The 16,518-nt window shown below is 41.8% G+C and overlaps 1 protein-coding gene across 6 annotated transcripts in view; it reads right to left on the bottom strand.

Moving 5' to 3' along the window:
* arap1 (ArfGAP with RhoGAP domain, ankyrin repeat and PH domain 1) overlaps nucleotides 1–16,518 on the bottom strand; it is a 40,489-nt gene that overhangs the window by 19,410 nt on the left and 4,561 nt on the right. For 4 of the 6 annotated variants that reach the window (XM_028961794.1, XM_028961795.1, XM_028961797.1 and 1 more), the window contains exons 2-13: nucleotides 9,925–10,772; nucleotides 5,729–5,838; nucleotides 5,319–5,407; nucleotides 5,133–5,218; nucleotides 4,601–4,768; nucleotides 2,784–2,853; nucleotides 2,564–2,684; nucleotides 1,916–2,103; nucleotides 1,700–1,806; nucleotides 1,426–1,625; nucleotides 830–915; nucleotides 319–501 (exon numbers count right to left, since the gene is read on the bottom strand). In XM_028961794.1, the coding sequence (XP_028817627.1) occupies nucleotides 319–501; nucleotides 830–915; nucleotides 1,426–1,625; nucleotides 1,700–1,806; nucleotides 1,916–2,103; nucleotides 2,564–2,684; nucleotides 2,784–2,853; nucleotides 4,601–4,768; nucleotides 5,133–5,218; nucleotides 5,319–5,407; nucleotides 5,729–5,838; nucleotides 9,925–10,667 (2,151 nt within the window). In that variant the 5' untranslated portion in view covers nucleotides 10,668–10,772. Of the gene's footprint in view, nucleotides 1–318; nucleotides 502–829; nucleotides 916–1,425; nucleotides 1,626–1,699; nucleotides 1,807–1,915; nucleotides 2,104–2,563; nucleotides 2,685–2,783; nucleotides 2,854–4,600; nucleotides 4,769–5,132; nucleotides 5,219–5,318; nucleotides 5,408–5,728; nucleotides 5,839–9,261; nucleotides 9,415–9,924; nucleotides 10,773–16,518 lie in introns of those variants that run through there. The other 2 variants (XM_028961796.1, XM_028961800.1) reach the window with 2 other exon arrangements.

The following is a 16,518-nucleotide window of genomic DNA, read 5'->3' as shown; positions in this document are numbered from 1 at the left end:
AGATTTCTAAGAGAATCTCTTCTTTTCATTCATCATCAAGTCAAAATTTTCTAGGTAAAACGTTGACTACAACCAGCTAAAGAGCTATCTAGCATCATGTAGCATGTAACATTACTTTTGAGTCTGCCTGTGATTCTTTTATTTATATTTACATGCATTGCACGCTAGAACGCGTCTTAAGCATGCAACTTTGTGAATATAAGACCGAGATGTCTAATAAGACGTCTTATCTTGTGCTGTCGTGACAATAAAAATGTACCACTTGTGGGACTAATAAAGGGGTGTTGGGTAGTGTAGCATTAGCATGGGTTAGCTTACATCGTCAAGCTCACTCTGATTGCCATACAGAGTGTGGTAGCGGCGGTACTTTCCCTCGCGGTATTTTGCAGTGATGAAGCGTCGACGCTCTTCACTACTGCTGGTCATGGTCAAAGCCTCGCTTGGTGGAACGTTTGCTGCCCAGAACTGATTGGCTCGTTCGTTACCAAGCAACAGGAACACCTGATTAAAAGAAATCCAGTGACAAGACAAAACCAATTTAGATTTTCGATCCGGCTTCATACTTTTCAGTAGCTGCTGAGTATTATAACCATAAGTGCTTTCGTCATATTGTATGTGTGTGCATGTGTGTGTGTGTGTGTATTCTAGTAATCACTGGTTTACAACATAATGGCAACATTTAGACAAAAATAATATTGATAGAGTAAATGTGAACCGCAAATACACACAATACTAGGTTATTCAACCCATATTTTAATCCCAAACTATTTTGTACATTTACACTCCTGATTAATACTGATTTAGTATTTTGTCCAAGAATAACCTCTACCTGGATGAGTTCCTCTGTCCACACCTTTTTGTCCATCTTCAGACTCCTTACTTTGGAGATACTGGGACCCAGACCCCGGTGTTCACCTGCCAGTGCACAAGGTCAGCAGACATGAACATACATACATACATAAATACACCCGGACCAAGACATACACACGTTTTATATATGTATCGCAGGATGTGCATCTGAGATGTGTGTGGTAAGACAATATTTAAATGTATAACCTATATGAACTATAAAACTGCTAAACAAACTTGGGTTCTACTGAGACTAGAGCAGAAGATGTGTGGTGACGTAGGGTTTGTTACACATCTATCAATTTCTAATATTACTAATTACCTCCCTCCATTTGTCCCATTTTGAAACCTGCACTGGGATTAGTCACTTAAACTATAGAAAATTTTCAAATTAGCATTTGACCACTGCTAATTTGTCTGTTTCACACAAGACCAGTCTGACCAGCCTGAGGATGAAGTGTGATCTGTGCATTGCTCCTAGATCAGTTTTACCATGACAATGCAAAGTAAAAGTAAAGTAAAAATGTGTGTGTGTGAAAGAGGAGGAGCAAGAGAAAGAGACTATGAGAAGCTCACCAGCACAACATTTACAGAAGACCACCCCCAGGTTAATGGCGGCCCACTCAGGTTTAGCCACTCCACAGTCAGCACAATGCATATTAGCAGGCTCCACCCAGATTTGTTCTGCTACCTCGTAATTCGACAGAGCCTCTGATATAGCGTTCCTCATCACATTGATCCACTGTTCCTTCTGTTGCTCAGACTCTGCCACAAAACTAAGGGAACAGCTCAACGTGACTCAAGCAATGAATAATAATGCAATTCTACAAATCCAGTGTGTGTGTCGCACCTGAAGATCCTGTAAGGTGTGGTCAGGTCAAATGCTCTGCGGTCTGAATCCTTAACGTTGCCAACATTCATATCAATGCTGGTGATGCCAACACCCAATCTGAAGTCCTAACAAAAGCACAGCGGACAGAATGAATGTGAAACATGGACACATACCCATAAATGCGATGAGGACAAGGACAAATGATCCCAGACCCACACAAACACACACACTCACCTCTTGGTTTTTGTAGAGGAAAACTTTGTCAGCACAGACTACTGTGTAGAGTTTTGAGCGCAGTCCCCTCAGCTCCAAATATCCCTGCATCTCAGGAGTTCCTGTGGGATTAATATTCAGATCTCGACTCCCACGCTGACGGTCTTTTGTCAGTTCCTGCAGAACTCTAACCCAGTCGTTCCTATCCACTAATAAACAAGACACACACACACACAACCAAAACACACAGGATATAAATACAAAGCTTCACAGTTCTGTTCAGTCCTTCTGTTTGTCGCTGAGAAATACTAGAAATTTTCTAAGCAATTCAAGAAGATACCAAATAACCCCAAGTCCAAACGTTAAAGATGTGTACAGATATGACAATCTGACTTTCTATACCACTACAGAACAAATGCAATTTTGGATTTATGAGGGGATGAAATGGGATTAATCTGATTTCTCATTATGTCTGCATATGAGCAGGAAGGTAGTAAAAGCACTGCATAGACAGAACCAGTCAAAATTCAGGAGGAAGCGAGCCATGAAACTGTCGCAGTCTCATGTCCTGAAGACATGAGGTGAGATAAAACCGCGGATGAAACAGCATTTGAAAGTGGAAGTAAGAACAAATACAGAAGAACAAACATAGACACTGAGCAAACTTACAGTCACTCTCTGCTCTGAAGAGAAAGATGCGGTTGTCCGTAACCACCTCAAACTTCTGGTCACCCACGCTGAGTACCCCTGTGATGCAGTAGGTTGGGATGATCCGTTTGGAGTAAACCTCCTGTCAACCAAACAATTCAAGATTGATACAACACAAGTTTAATGTGAGTCAGGATAGCAGCCCATGAAAGGCTGCTGGGTATATTGTGAGTAATGTTACCTTTTCACTATCAAAGTATCTCAGGTACTCTGCATCCAGCTTCACCCAACGTTTCTGATATATAATCGACCTGCACTCAGGTATAGACACAGAAACACATATATACATACGCATACACTACCAGTCATAAGTCTGGACGCCCCTACACTGTGGCTGTTATGGAGCCCAAGATTGAGCCATTTTGAAGAATCATACTTAGTAAAACATATTTAGTATTTATTGTATCAGGAGAAAGTGAAGTATGTTTGATAAATCTGTTTATGCTCTTTTTTTACCTTCATAGCTGCTTTGTTCGCTATTGTAATCATCTTGATGAGCTTGATGAGATGCTCATTGCCATGAGCAAATGATAAGAAAGTGTTCAGCATAAACCTTCAGTTCAACCTTTTGCCTTGTTTGCTATTTTTTGGTTTATTACATAACCTCACGTATGTTATTTCATAGTCCTGTGGATTCAGTTTCGTTATATAATGTAAAAAATGCAAGACCTAAAAATGAGTAGGCGTGTCCAAAGTGTTGACTGGTAAATTTGGATGATTATGTAAGACTTCCTGGTAGAACAGGACATAAATGACTTCAATAATTTATTGCTGACCACAAAAAACAATTAGGAGTTCTATGTACAAGCTAATTTGTTTCTTTTTTCTTAAAATGTGACATTTGCAGAAAATTGTCCATTTAGAAAGTAACAGTCAAATAATACCACATAATAGGGCCATAATGGTACATATAATTGTACCAATATGTCACTCTATAGGCGTTATGGGTCATTACATGCATGGAGAATATGCAAATACTGATTAATAATGTAGTACCAAATTTACAAATTCCAAATCACACGGAAACCAAAAACTTGCAGTTTCTCAACGTGCTTAAAATGCTGCACATAATGTCAGACAGGGGTACAGAGTGACCTGGAGTCCCCATATTCTGCATTTCACAGGCCTGAACAGGAATGACAACAGCAATACTTTGGTGGAGATCCACTGTTTTCCTCAAGAATGGTAATGAATTGCACCAGAAGCACAAAAAATTATTTAGAACTGCTTCACAAACCATTTGCTCTTGAATTTGGAACTGCTCCTGTACAGATTCAGCTGTGGTTTAAAGATCACATTCGACAAGCTAATTGAAGTGCTGCATTATGGGATATTATGGGGCAGTGAGTGGCCAAGTGGATAAGGAAACGGACCAGTTATCAGAAGGTTCGAATCCCGAGCTGCCATGGTGCCACTGAGCAAAGCACAAGCCCCGTGCACCTTTCATGGCTGCTCAACAGCGCAGCAGCACAGCACACGGTGCACACAGTGAAATGTGTCCTCTGCTTTTAACCCATCACCCTGAGTGAGCAGTGGGCAGCCATGACAGGCACCCAGGGAAGTGGGGATGGTGCTTTGCTCAGTGGCACCTCAGTGGCACCTTGGCGGATCTGGATTCGAACCGGCAACCTTCTGATTACAGGGCCTCTAGGCCACCACTGCCCCGCCAACCACTTATGACAACCACTGTTGCCATAATCGTGCTGATCTCGCAAGACCACAAGTTTGGGCCACAGTTTGACACCCCTGATCTAGGGGAAGTTCATTCCACCAGAAAATGGTGAGAGAATAGTCTAGATTCATGTCTTCCTTGAGCAGTGGTGGAGGATGGGAGGGAGCATGATGCAGTGTGGGTAAGGATTTGTACTGTGGAATAATGACATCATAATACTATTGATGAATGCTATGGATGCAATGATATCCGTCACCCATCCTCTCTCACACACACACACAGACACACACACACACACACACACACAATCGTGACTGCCTACTCACCCTTGGGGTGGGTTCTTGTCAAGCCAACCCATTTTAATGACTGGACTAAGTGGTTGGATGAGATCCTCAGCGGTGTGTGTCGAAATTCGACCTTCCTTGGGCAAGCAAATACTGGGCTGCATACGGCCGGAAAGAGTACTCAACCCATAGTCCTGCCAGGACGGAGTTCTGGGAAAGAGACCGAGATACATCAGGCACACCCATTCTGACTGTGTGTCGGGCTTACAGCAAAACCTGGTCCGACCAGATGCATTTTCAACATTTTTGGTTTAAATACTGACTTGCAGTTAGTTTCTCTCTGTCAAGACCCTTAGCATGCACGCACACACACACACACACACACACACACACAGTTTAAAGCACAGACCAAAAATATCCATTTATCTCAAGAGTCCTTATAGGATTAATAGTCAAATCTCAACTCCCACATTGACAGTCTTTTATCAGTTCTTGCATATCTCTAACCATCATTCCTCTCCACTAATAAACAAGACACACACACTCACACACACACACACAAACACACTCTTACCGGCTCGGTGGGGGTTCATTATCATCATCACAAAGGAGCTCATCATCACTGTACAGAATAGTGGGGGTCACCAGAAACACACCCTGCTGAACAACATACCGATTCTAGCATTATGTTGTAGAAGGGGTGTGCCAATCAATCTTCATCAATTGACCAATATCAGATTGATGCAAAAAAAATACAGACCTTGTCTGCCATGCTCTCTGTTTCTATTCTATGGGGCGTCTCCGGCTCCGGCTCCATGTATTCATCAGAGCTGTCCGATGAGACTGAACCTGACAGAAGGAGGAAGAGAGCGGGAATAAATAGATTTTATTATACAGTATTATTATGTGCTTTTTAACTGTTATTTAACTGCAAGATAAATCTCTGTAGCTTATGGGAACACACAAACATCTTCCCTTGCGCATGAGTGAGAGTTGTCAACATTGATCAAGCAGCAGCATTTATGTGGATATTATATGGATGCAGTTGTAATAAAGTGGACCATCTAGCAAAACTCTAGTGAAGGCTGCACTGACATTGAAAATAAACAGAAAACAGAATATTATAATGTCTTTACACATCTGACACTAGTGAAATTACCCAACACTCACGTGTTTTTGTAGGAGGCTGTGGGATCCTTCTCCTGGGTGGAGCTTCAGGCAGGCCGATCCGAGGCTGGATGCTTGGAACGTTCTCCTGGACCGGCACATCTACCGTAAGGCTGTAGAGGTTTTGCAGAGACAGGAGGAGACAGGTCCGTCAGCAGACAGCGGTGCAACAGTTTACGTCTCAGCATCCTTGGAGGTGGCCAGTCCAAAGATCCACATTGCACTCAACTTTATGTACACAGACTGCAGAGCCTTACAGGAAACCAGCTGAAAAGGTGAAGCAGAGTGCATGTGTGTGCCGGGTGTGTGTGAGAGAGTGTAAGAAATGTAATCTGGAAGACCATGTGACTGTGATCCTGCATGCCTGCACTGCCTGCCTCCTCCCCTCTCCACATCTCTCCTCCTACCACGCCACTGAACTCAGTTCTGTATGTTCCTACAAGGAACAATCAGTGCTGATCTACATGTTAATCCACAACGTGGACTAGCAGGGGCTGGCAGTAAGGGCCAGGGGAAAAAAAGTGCGCAATCCCACAATCCCTTGCAATCCCCCAAACACCACTTGGAAGTCTAGAGGATCATAAAAGCGCACCAGTCAGCCAGCTGACTCACAAGTCACAGGTTCAAATCCCACATACTACCACTGTGTACCTAAACAAGAGACAAACCTCGATTGCTCAAAGGGAACGGAACCTGTAATTAATTACAGAGTAACTAAGAGTTACACGCAAACAGACAGACACACACACATACATATAGACATACACAACTGCTTGTTCAGGGTCAGTGTACCTCACTATCCTTCTTCCCTTTTCATGATGACTGAATAACTTCCTCTGAGAGTAGTGAACAAGAACGGCAAAAAAAAAAAAATCACCCTCATAGCACCTTTCACTAAACAATGACCTGCATGTCACACACACACTCCATTCCTCAACAGAACTATGTCTCAGATATGTCCGATACACTAGACCACTTCTTTAATGTTTAGTCTATCTGCTAACTACTGACTTTCAATGACCGCGGCTGCCGGAGCCCATCCTGGAATGACCTGCTGCAGGGCGGGGACTTACCCAGGTCAGGGCATTGCTACTTCACCTAGTGTGCATATATTTGGACGGTGGGAGGAAACTGGAGAATCCGGAGGAAACCCTCACCAATATGGGGAGAGCAGGCCGAATTTGCACGCACAGGGTCCGAGCTGAGATTCAAACTCACAACCTTTGAGGTTATTATCTAGAAGGTTTTGCAACTTTCATGTTTTACCTTAGGTTTCAGTGAACCATGGAGTGGCACATGAGACTGCTCTGTGACCATGGCAACCCTTTTTTGAAGAGGAAGAGGAAGTATTAATGAATGAGTGAAGAGCATAGCAAGCTAAAAACAGGCATGCATCTAACGTCCTGTCCCAGGAACCACGCTTTCTTCTTGTTCCTCATTAAACAATAGTCCTTCCTTTCCTCCTATGTCCCAGCCTAAAAAATAATTAACCACATGACTGTCCATGTTTAGGTAAGGGGCCTTCTGATCAATCCTGACCAGAGTTTGAACTTAATCCAACTGAATGAAATCCAACTGGATAGTCATTTAAGTTCCTGTTCAGCCATATGTGACCTATAAGGTGGGTAAATAATGACATTGCCTTAAAGTTCTCACTTTCTGTTACAAAAGGACGGTCTAAGGTCACTTGGGTGCCCTGCTATTCTAATAAGTTCAGGCAGTGTTGAGTGTGAGGATAATGAGTCAATTTACCAGCCGCTACTGCTCTACTATGGCTTTAAGCAACACACTCTGTGTAACTCTTCTCTGAAACTACTATGACAATGTCTGGAACCTGTGAGTAATAATGTATGATGGTTCTCCTGCCATTAATAGATATGACCTGCTAGTTTCTGTATCTCGGTAGGAACTAATTACCTACCCAGCACTTATTGTTTAAGTGTCATTATTTCAATCACCCTGAAGAAAACCTTTTATATAGTAAGTGTAATAAGGATTAATGACCGCTCTCATACACCCTGCTTTCTCGGTCCACACCTAGGGGATATATGGCCAAAAAAATTGAGTGAAATCTCTAAATTGTAAAAGTAGCAAAATAACATGCCTTACAGTATTCAGCACAATTTATTGTACCATAATGGCTGAAACGAAAGTGCCGTGACTATATTTGTGGCTCGGACGAGAACTCATAATCAGCTTTCAGTCATTCTGCTATTTTCTGTCTGTTCTCTGCCCTGGCTTCCCTCACTCGTATGCAGAGGATAAATCAACAGGGTGATGTCATACACCACAAAATTTCCCATGCATGCTGAAAGCACCTGTCAGTCATTCGATTTCACAAGGATGGGTTGATAGGGGTGTTGAAATTAATCATAAAATCGATGCATTGCGATGCAGACATGGACTATTCTGGATTGATGCAGTGCATAAACATAATGAAAAATATATCATAATGATGTTGCTTGGTGATTTTTCATTCAATTCTCATCAATCTGGGTTTGGTCTTGTTTGGTCTGTGTTCAGTCCGCGGTCACCTGATGCCACGGACGTCTGAACCAGCTGTTTTTATGCCGTTTGTGGCTTCCAGCTCAACATCCCGAGCCAGACCCTGACTAGCTCTACTGCTCTAGACTGGAATATATAGTCCTGAAAGTCAATGTGTTGAGAGCCAAAAAGCAGGCATGAGCAAGGATGAGTCATGGCATCTTTCTGGGGAGATTTTTCTGGACTTCTGACATGGTCTAATGGCTCAACTTGGCCCAGTTTAGCGGTGCAGTTTACCTGGGGGTAAATTGACCAGTATAATACCACATTCACACATAATATTCCTACAGACAAAGTACACCCTTTCATACTCGCAATGCTCACAATAATAGCCACTAATCAAAGTTTTCAAATTAGGTATAATTCTTCCTTAAGATAATTCAGATAAAATGTATTTTGTCCGGCATGCAGTGAATATAAGAAAGCACAGTGTGTAACTGTACATAATTTAGGCTTTTTTTTAAATAATAATCTCTGCCAAAGTTATCAAAGTATCATCTAAAGCAACAGGTTTAATGCTTCATATGCAGCAAAATATGCAATCTGCACAGTGTGTTGTACATTTAGCAGCCAGTTCTAGTTTTCAAATTGGAAATCAACGCATGGCTTGATATAACCACACTAGAGTATTTACTCTATATCATTAACTCATTTTACAGTAGCTCAAATGAACTTCATTTCAAGTCATTCATTTTCCTTCCTTGACCGTTATGAAATAAACAAAATGGCCACTATGTGAATCAACAAGATATCAAACCATAAGACAAAGCAGCTTTAAGGTTTCATTGACCAGTCAGTAATATTCCCCCACACAGATCCATCTAATCTAATTCAACAGTGCAAACTTATCTTAACACAATTCTTCAATTTAATGTTAACATCACTGCTATGGTTTTATTTTTAGGACATCAAGAACATTTAGGAGATCAAGAACATATACGTACAAGCATGTACAAAATATAGAGAGGAGAAGAGAACAGAATCCATCTCACCTAATGGGACTCTGACAGACATCTTCAGGAGAGACCAGCATATTAGCCGATGAGAAAAGACCCCAAGGAAGGAGACATTATTTTAAACAAGATCTCAACAGGGGCATGAGGAAGTGGGCTCGGCTTTCAGAGAGACACAGAAGCTGTGTGCTGCAACAATCAACTTCCTGAACTTACACTCGCTGAGCTAACTAAACGGGTGGCGTTTTCACTGTATGATCGATTCTACATAAAAACCTCACATTAGGATATTAAAAGAGGGACTGGGTGAACAGAACAGGGAAATGGAGGGATGAATCCACTAAAAGGTTCAGTAAAAGCTCAGAGATATGTCGTCAAGGTCTGAAGTTCTGAAATGTGGTTTTACATGAGAATGTGTATATTTCACGTGTTGAGTTATTAATACATTTACCGATTACAGTCTCCGTATGCCATAATTTTTTTGTGCTCCCTGTAAATTCATTTCCAAGGTACTTCAGCAATGGTAAACACTGCTCCATCTAGTTCTCCCTCAAATATAAGGACGCGAGGAAATGAGAGACGAGAGAAGAAAAAAAAACAGAACACCGTGTCTAGCACAGCAGTGACATCTAGTGACCCCGTCTGACCCTGCAGCAGCGATTCCATCTGTGTGAGTATGCGCATGTGTGTGTATGTTTTTACCTGTGAGTGGGAGGGTTCGTGGTAGCTGCAGTCCTAGCGCAACATGTGTTGACTCTGGGCGGGGGGACGGGTAGTCGGGGTGGTAATGGGGGCTCTTTAAGGCCGGCTACAGGATAGCATTTAGGAGGAAGGGGCGGAACCCCCATCCCAGTCTGGCCAGGTGAAGAACACTGCTCATATAGGTGGAAATGCTCTGAGGATAAGGAAGAGGTAGAGGAAAGGGGTGGGGATAAAGAAAGCAAGGTAGGGTCTGCACTCACTGCAGCTTTAGACCCCGCCTCCTTGATGGGCAAGTTCTGGGGGCGGGGTCTTGGGGCAGGAGTAGGTTTCTGTAGAGGTGGAGTTGTTGCCACAGTTTTCTTGACTGTGACAGTGTCTGTCCTCTCGGACACAATGGGGTCAGTGAAGCGGACTGGGGGACAGTTCGGTGTGACACGAGGTGGAATCGGGGGGACGGGACTTTCGGCGTGAGATCTGGAGAACTTTGTTCTCCCTTTTGGTACAGGCTTCAGCTCCACTTCCTGATCCACAGCCCCCGACTCTCTGGGCAGATTGTTGAGGATGCGCTTCCGGTGGCCTGGCAGGGCCACGCCCATGCACTCCAGCTGGTCAGGGGTGAGGTGGAGGCAGTCACTCATTGAGCTGAAACCCCACTCCTGGAACACTCCGGAATACTGCTCCAGCCGCAGACCCGCCAACCAATCACACACTGTTTGTACAGACTCCACTGAGGACGATGACATGATTCCTCTCTGGTTTGAAGTGAAGATTAAAAATGATGATCAAGACCTTGAGAACTGAACACCAGAAGACATGGTTCCAGGAGGAACCATCAGTTCAATTAGAGCCTGTACATGAGAGGAGAAAAAAAAATACATTCAAATCAACATCTTGACAGTGGACAGACTGTTCAGACCAAAACAAATATTCCAAAACGCAGGCCCTAAAAGACTAGACCTAAACGAACCCCAAACTTTCATCACATTCCTCACATCGTCATTTCTCCATACTTTAGAATGCTTATACGGCATTCAGAACAACCACACCCAAATGCACAAAACTTAAGCTGATACAGTAGAGGAAGTCACATGAACCACAGCGCTGTTCTGTGGGTGGCAAGCAAGAGGAAACATTTAACACCTTCCAAACGCTCACACAGACATTTTTAAAATAAATTCAAGACAAAGCTGCAACACATACACAAAAAGGTTCCTCACCAATGCAAAGTCAGGATAAAATACACACAATCTGTGCTGGAAAACGGGCATGGTCCTGTTCCTGAAACCCAATTACAGTTACAGTGCTATATAGCTATGAGGCTGACCGGCAGATACATATTTAATCTTTTTATACCGAATGTGTAACTTGCACCTTTATAACAAAACTGTTTCAAATCCAAACACATATAGATGCTTAAATATACAGAAATATATGTATATGTGTGTATATAATAAATAAAAAAAATAAAGATGGGGACTTACTGCAATGAATATAGTTAGAAAATGTACCTGATTCCGTGACATCATTAAAATACTAAAAGTGCATATTCCTTCTTTATCCTTGCTGATGTTCATTCCAAGCCTGTCTCTCTCTCTATCTCTCACAATAACATAAAAAAAATCTTCCTCATTGTACGATTTGGGGAACTTCCACCAAATGCAATTTAGCCTGCTTTCTTCCTGTAACCCTTACCAATTTCTAGGCAAATTACCAAAATGCTCACAAAGACAGGAAATAATTTGTGTGTGTGTGTGTGTTCTTGCTTTTATATCAGTCTTAGTTGTCCCCTAATAGTTTTCCCCTGAATTACAGCCACTTTTAGCCCGTCCCACAATGCAATATCCCCAGGACGCGCGGTTTCAGTGTCTGTAGCTTTAAATGCTAATGAGGATGAGCGAGGCGGGACGAGGAGGAGAGTGCAGTATGCATTTTTTTATTACTGATGTAATATACTTGCAAAGCTGCGTTTTCATGCCAACGAATCAGATGTGAATGTGCATGTCCATTCACGTGGTGTGGCACAGAGATAAAAATGAATAAAACAGGACTCCTGCCCCTGTGTTGCATGGTGTACCCAGCTTTTAAAATATATATTACATGCGTTCTGATCCCAGGCAGCGTGGATAGGCAGAGAGAAAATTAATCTATTAATCATGGCATGAATCAGAACAAGAGTTTAACAACTACCAGACAGAAGCCATGACAGTCTGTGGAGTTACTTTTTAAGGTGAGGGGTGCAAAATTCCTGGGCGGACAAGGTTTTGATATACAGGAGGTAACCTTTCCCCGTATGACATCATACAGGGACAAATTCCAGATGCAATTGTCTGAGCTGATGAAGCAGAATAGCACTATTAACACCTATCGCCATTTCTAGCCACTGCAGGACCACAGACAGGCTAGGGGAACTCGTATTAATGTAAAATAATCTCACCAGATGAAATTTTCATGACAGGGAACTTAATATAAAGACTTAAGAGAAAGTTAGGGACCTACTAATTGAAGGTTAATGAAAGTGAAGTTACTGTCATTGACCCAACGAAATGTGTCCTCAGCATGTAATCCAATCTACCTTGGTGAGCAGTGGGCAGCCATGAAAGGCAACCTTCTGATTACGGGTCTCCTTCCCTTAACCACTAGGCCACCACTGCCCCATGTGTGTGATTATCACATTTACTCAGTCATTACATTGTGAGATATTGCAATGAATGCGTGAAATATCTTAAAAAGTAGTTTACAAGATGCTTTTGTTCCTCATTTTGTATGCATACATACGCTCAAATACAGATCCATACACACATGTAAAAGCCTCAGCACTGAAGGTAAAAGCATCACAAAAAATAAGATAAATATGTATCTGTATATATGTACAAATTTTACAATTTAAACAGTTAACAATTTAACAATGTGCCAAAGTGTGTGTGTTTGTCTGTGTATGTGTATGTGTGGTCAGCTGTTAGGTCTTTGTTATAGAGTCTGACAGCGGTTGGAAGAAAAGACCTTCTGAACCTCTCCTTCCCACATCGTGGGTGCAGTAGCCTGCAGTGCTCAGTGCTGTCAGAGTTTCTTGCATGGGGTGGGAGATGTTGTCCAACAGGGATGACAGCTTAGCCACCATTCTCCTGTCACTCACCACCTCCACTGGGTCCAGAGGGCATCCTAGAACAGAGCTGGCCCTCTGGATCAGCCTGTTCAGCCTCTTCCTGTCCCCAGCGGAGATGCTGCTACCCCAGCAGACCACACCGTAAAAGATGGCTGATGCCACTACAGAGTGGCCCCTGTACTCCAAAAGACCTGAGCCTCCGCAGCAGGTACAGCCTGCTCTGCCCTTTTTTATAAAGTGCATTCGTGTTATGAGTCCAGTCCAGTTTATTGTTCAGGTGAACACCAAGGTACTTGTAGCTCTCCACTGCCTCAATGGCCATACCCTGGATGTCCAGTGGTTGCAGTGGAGGATGTTTGTGCCTGCGGAAGTCTACCACCAGCTCCTTGGTTTTTCCAGTGTTGATCTGGAGGTAGTTCTGCTGGCACCAGTCCACCAGTGCAGTGATTGTAAGACTGGGGTGATGGTCAAATTTTCTAGTTCTAGTTCTATTTAGAATTCTGGCTGCAGCATTCTGTACTAGCTGAAGTTTACTCATGCACCTACTAGAGCATCCAGACAGTAATGCGTTGCAGTAATCTAACCTTGATATAATTAAGGCATGGACCAACTTTTCTGCAACATGCATTGAGATTATATTTCTTTTCTGTGCAATATGAAAGAATGCTTTGCAAAAGGTAAAAGAATGCTATTCCTAGTGATATTATATACATGCGAATCGAATGAGAGACCTGCATCGATGAGGACACCTAGATTATTTACTTCTGTACTTGGTGAGATTGAAAGGCTATCCAAAGTTATGATGTAGTCAGACAGCTTACTTTGGTGAGCATCCACTGTCTAATGTCCTTCAGACAATTCTCTATTCTGTTCATCTGCTGCCTCTCATCTGGACTTGCTGATAAATACAACTGTGTTTCATCAGCGTAGCAATGAAAGCTAATAATTAAAGGTAACATGTAGAAGGAAAATAGCAACGGACTTAGGACAGAACCTTGTGGAAAAACCAAACTCTACTTCCCTTAATCCCAACAACATTCTCTAACCTGTCAAAGAAAATAGCGTGATCAAATAGTGTCATATGCTGGACAAGCAGTGAGATGCGGCCCTGATCAGAGGCCAACAGGTCATTAACCAGTTTTATTTCTCCATTGAACAGTGCAATGGTTTTTAGCTATGATAAAATCATTTAAAAGGTTTTCAACAAGATTTTAAAGTGACAATCTTTGGTTAACAAACACAGCATTCCACTGAAACCAAAGTCTAATTTTTGCTGATATTCCCGTTCTATATGACAACCATTGTCATTTACAACATGAACAATGTCTGGACTGGAGCTTTTTCTAAATGACCATAAATGTTTGAACGGTAGTGTACATATAAACACAAAGTCAGACAGACACGCACACACTTTTCACACTTCAGCACTAAACCCTTCCTGCTAGTGCTGGTACAACAATACCAGATAAAACCATATAAAATATTGCCCTGACCATAGACAAGATGAGAGGGAGGAAATGCAAATGAATTTGCAAAGTTAATCTAACAGAACAATAAACATTTCTATTAAACTGGACCATATTAAACCCCCTTGGAAGTTCAGCATTACTGGAGAGTACTGGAAAGTTTTGGCCTGACGTGGTCAGATATGTGGTGTTTGGTGTTATAGCCTCACTATCTGTATGACACTCACCCATCCATTCACACAAACTCAGTGCAAAGTTCATGACATTTACAAAATTACATTATACATCAACAGATTCTAATTACAAAATTCACACACCCTTTCCTGCACAAACCATGTGAACAAGCAGAAAAAATGAATTTGGACACCAGTCATTGACTACTGTTGGAATGTCAGTGATCAATATTTTTAGATCTAGACATTAAGTATTTCAAATTATGTACATGTGTTTTCTCAATTTTTTTATGTTTAATAAATTTGCCAAAAACAAAAACTCAAGTAAACTTTTTCATGTTGTACTAATAGGGTGTTGTATCCAGAATTCTGAGTGGGAAAAAGGCTGGAATAAGGCTGTAACACAACAAAATGTGGAAAAGCGATGCGCTGTGAATACTTTCCGGATGCACAGTAACACAGTTTGGAAAAGAGAGGAGATGCTAATGCCGCCCCCAAATTATTCAAATTTAGTTCAAAGATTCTGTGACTGACAATGACCAGGTAGAAAAATATATATTTTATTAGGATATAATTTACTGTGCCACACCCAATTTGGGTTTTCCTAGGCCTGTCAGTGTTTGGTAGCCTGCCTCCCAGAAATAATACAGCAGCAACTGCAATTTTCACACAAGTGAAATACAGATGTTTAAACGAAGAATGCTCTCAAAAATGAAAGTGAATGAACAGAAGACATATCTACATCAATATTTGGTGTGAACAGCCTTTGCCTTGTCATCAATTCTTCTCTGTATGCTTTGAAGGAAGTCTGCTGGTAGGTTGTTCCTAATCTTGGAAAACAAACCACAGATCTTCTGTACCTTCTGTAGGCTCCTCAAGTCCTTCTGTGTCTGTGTAATCCCAGAGAGATTCAACAATGTTCAGATCAGGGCTCTGGGGGAATAATACCATCACTTTCAGGACTCCCTTGTTCTTCTTTACGCTAAAGATAGTTGTTAATTACATTGGCTGTATATTTGGGGTTATTGTCCTGCTGCAGAATAAATTAGGGGACAATCATACCTGATTAAATTGCATGAGTAATTATCTGCTTGTATTCCTCAGCATTGAGGACACCATTAATCCTGACCAAATCTCCAAATACATTTGCAGCAACGCAACTCCAAACTTGCCAGGAGCCTCCACCATGTTGCCTGCAGACACTCACTATTGTACCGCTTGCTAGGACTTTATCAAACAATTTGCCTACTGCTTGAATTTTGACAGAAAGTAGACCTGAAGATCTTTGCCCAAACCTGACGAGATGTGTTCTGGCTTAATTTTTTATTGTATGGCACATAATACTGTCAAGTTCTGGCCAGCTGTAGTCCAGAGCACCTGCTGCCATTCTTTTGTTTTTTTTTTTTGTTTGAATCGCTTGGCCTTGTTTCCATGTCAGAGGTATGGTTTTATGGCTGAAGCTCTTCCTTCCAGACCGTAACTGGGTCAAGCTGGCTTCTTCCAGTTCTGAACTGATGCCACTGATGGACATGGTCGACCATTCCATCTACAATCATCAACATTGCCTTTCTTTGTGCTTTTTCAAAAGTGCAAGCTGTGAACAAAAAAAAAATCAACAAAAATCTTTACATAAAAATTATGGTTGTGATTTCACAGTTTTCTTCTTATCTCCAGTACACATGGCAAACGCGGTCATCTACCACTGGGATGCATCTTTTACATAAAACAAGATTCCCAACAATCACACCATTATTAATGCAATTCTTATATCTAGACAATAATATTCATACAGAAATACAGCAAAACAAAATTGACAAACAAAATAATGATTCGATTTTTTAATGTATTGAAA

This window comes from Denticeps clupeoides, chromosome 19 (assembly GCF_900700375.1).
Source record: "Denticeps clupeoides chromosome 19, fDenClu1.1, whole genome shotgun sequence".
NCBI classification, from domain to species: Eukaryota; Metazoa; Chordata; class Actinopteri; order Clupeiformes; family Denticipitidae; genus Denticeps; species Denticeps clupeoides.
The sequence above is the reverse complement of the archived record's forward strand: the minus strand, read 5'-3'. Positions and strand labels throughout refer to the sequence as shown.